General features: G+C 53.1%; 1 protein-coding gene across 1 annotated transcript in view; it reads left to right on the top strand.

Annotated features, from left to right (window-relative positions):
- KRT7 (keratin 7) overlaps positions 1-3,205 on the top strand; it is a 14,582-nt gene that overhangs the window by 6,707 nt on the left and 4,670 nt on the right. Inside the window, exons 5-6 of the mRNA XM_006904569.3 lie at positions 70-234; positions 1,267-1,392. Coding sequence (XP_006904631.1) covers positions 70-234; positions 1,267-1,392 — 291 coding nt within the window. The remainder of the gene's footprint in view (positions 1-69; positions 235-1,266; positions 1,393-3,205) is intronic.

Below are 3,205 nucleotides of genomic sequence, written 5' to 3'. Positions count from 1 at the left end.
TCCCAGGCTGGGTGTAAGAACAAGGGCAGGTCGTACCCTGAGTCCTGATGTTCCGTTTGGTCCCTATAGGAGTTGTCAGAGCTGCAGGACCAGATCTCCGACACATCCGTGGTACTGTCCATGGACAACAGCCGCTCCCTGGACCTGGATGGCATCATCGCCGAGGTCAAGGCCCAGTACGAGGAGATGGCCAACCGCAGCCGGGCCGAGGCCGAGGCCTGGTACCAGACTAAGGTGTGAGGCCCGTAGGGACGCATTTCCTCCTCCTGCAGGGTTCTTGATGGCAGCTTTTCTTTCTGCTCTCCCTGTCTCAAGCCTTTAGGGCCTGGGTCCCATTGTTCTGGCAGGCACCAGTAGTTAAGTCTGTGGTGCTCCCCAGTGTCCTGGAAAAAAGAGGATGTGAAGGCCAGGGCCCTGCCCTGATGGGGGAGCAGGGCAGAGGAAGTGGACGTGGGTTAATAATTATAATAGCCAAAATTTGGTAAGTTTTCATAGTGCCAGGCAGTGTTTCAGACGTTAACCTGTATTGTCTTATTTAACGCACAGAACAGCCCTATTAGGTAGGCATTATTGTTATCCTCATTTTACAGATGAGGAAACTGAGGCACAGAGAGGTTAAATAATTTACCTACCTCCACACAGCTAGTAGATGGAAGAAAAGGGACTAGATCTTGGATCCTAGGGCTGCAGACCAGGAACCACGTGGAGGCAGGGCAGATGACTGTGCACTTGCTGAGGGAATGGGTGGGGGTGTGGGGGAGGGAGCCTGAGACAGGGTTTGAAGCAGCATAGAGGGCTGTCTCTGCAGAGGTATGGAGTCGTCCATGGTACACAGGTAAGAACACAGACCTGGCCTCAGACTTGCTCTGTGGTCCTTGGGCAGTGCCTTCATTCCCTGGGACTCTTTCTCCTCATCTGAGAAATGAGTGGTGTTGAGGAGGGGCTCTCAGGCGAGGGTCTCAGACTTCCAGTGATTCTCCAGCACTAGGGCATTATGGGAATGAGAAAAGGCTTGGAATCAATGGGAATAGGCCCCGGGAGACATCCTTGTCCTCCCTGACCTGGCTGGGAGGACAATGAGTCCCTGCCCCACCCCATTGCCTAATGTCTGGTCTCTTGGCATTGGGCGAGGGTTGCTGGGAGTCATACTGTCCCATCTTGGGGCTTGTCTCCCACAACCGTAGGCCTTCCTTGGGTGGGAAGAGGGATGAATCACCCATAATCATTGCCCACCCCCTGCCATACTTCTCTGTATGGCCCCTCCAGTTTGAGACCCTCCAGGCCCAGGCTGGGAAGCATGGAGATGACCTCCGGAATACCCGGAATGAGATTGCAGAGATGAACCGGGCCATCCAGAGGCTGCAGGCTGAGATCGACAACATCAAGAACCAGGTGTGTGGGCACTTGTGGTATGAGCCCTGCCTCTGGTCCCCCATTCCCTCCCCCAGTCTCCCCAGAGCTGAGGCTGGTACAGCTGAAATCTCTCAGGCTCACTTGTAAGATCTCCAGGACAGAATGTTCTTGGCTGGGTCTGGCTCAGGCCAAAGGGAGGAGACGCGTCCTAGCTGGGCATAGAGCCTGTGGAAGGAATCTGGCCGGCCAGAAAACCACCGTTTGTTACCACATTGGTACTGAGTACTCTCCTTGAACCCAGCTCTGAGTGCAAGATACTATACCTGGGAGCTCACAGTTGTGAAACGCGGGGTGGGGGTGGGGGGACAGCAGCCAGCAGAAACCCTTACTGTGGCTCATAAGGCCCCGCCCAACCCTGACCTCACTCCCCACCACTCTCACTCACCGTGCTCTGACCATATTAGCCCACTTCCTGTACCTTGAATTTGCCAAGCATCTTCATGCTTCAAGGATTTTGAACTTAATGTTCCTTCTGCCTGGAATGTGGTTCTCCCAGCTCTGTACATGACTGTCCCTTTCCTACTATCCCTGGGGTTTAGGATAAAAGACCTCAGAGATGGCTTCCTCAAACACCCAGCTACTCTTTCTGCAGTCTATCTGAAGTTCTCTGAAGCACCTATCACTATCTAAATTGTTTTGTCTTATGAATTAAGTTTTGATTGCCCTCTACCTCCACTGGAATATAAAAAATACCTTAGCAGCAGGGATCCCATCTGTCTGGTTCACTGCCCCTCCCTTCCCAGCACCTGGAGCATGGTTGGGGCACAGGTCTCAGATGAGAGACTGAGAGGAAGATGTGTTGTGAAGCTGGTGTGGAGGGAGTTGACGAGGGAAGGGTCTCTCAAGCCCTGGCTGAGGCATGGGGTGGGTGGGGCAGCTAAGCCTGAGCAGGTGTGTGCAGTGGGGAGGGAGGGAAGGTGAACTGTGTGGCAGCTTCAGAGAGCTGACTTCCAGATGAGCTGGGAGCATGGGACTGGGGGTGATTTGCCTAGAAATGTCCTCCCCTTGGAGCCCTGCTGGCCTCTTGATAGGAGGGTGGAGGCTGCCTCCTGGCACAGATGCAGGGCCATGAATCACCGGTGAAGCAAGCCAGCTTCCAGGCTGTAGAGGAGGCACAGAATAATGAATGGCAGTTCCTGGAGTCCTGCAGCTTCCGGTACATTTGGTTCTCTTATCATACAACAGGGCAGAGCCAGGCCCCAGAGTTGGAGTGTATGCCACTATTAAGGGGCCCAGAGGCAGTAGGATGGGCCTTGGCCAAGGGAAGCATGACAGGGAAGGCACTGACAGGTGGATGAGGGGCAGAGAGCATCAGAAGACCTCCTGGGAGGTTTGGCGGGGCTGGGAAGAAAGGCAGAGTGCATGAGCTGAGGTGAGAGGATCTGAGGGCAGGGAATGGTCAGTGAGAAGGAAGGAGGAAAAGCCCTGGGGTAGGGAATGGGCCCTCTGAGCTGACAAGATGAGGCCTGGGACTAGATAGGCCCTGGTGCCACAAGCAGAGGGAGCACTAATGTCAGGCAGGAAGTGGCAGCTACTGCTCAGGTCTACTGTGCATATAACCACCCCTCCCAAACCTAGGGACAGTTAATCATACATATTAGGTCTGGGGGTTTCAAGCAGTGACTCTCTGTTCCAAGTTCCTGTTTTCAAGCTGGTTCCACGGTGGTTCCTGTTTTCTTTTTCTTTTTCTTCTTTTTCTCTTTCTTTCTTTCTTTCTTTCTTTCTTTCTTTCTTTCTTTCTTTCTTTCTTTCTTTCTTTCTTTCTTTCTTTCTTTCTTTCTTTCTTTCTTTC

This window comes from Pteropus alecto, unplaced genomic scaffold, assembly GCF_000325575.1.
Source record: "Pteropus alecto unplaced genomic scaffold, ASM32557v1 scaffold220, whole genome shotgun sequence".
NCBI lineage: Eukaryota > Metazoa > Chordata > Mammalia > Chiroptera > Pteropodidae > Pteropus > Pteropus alecto.
This window is presented reverse-complemented; position numbering and strand designations above follow the sequence as displayed.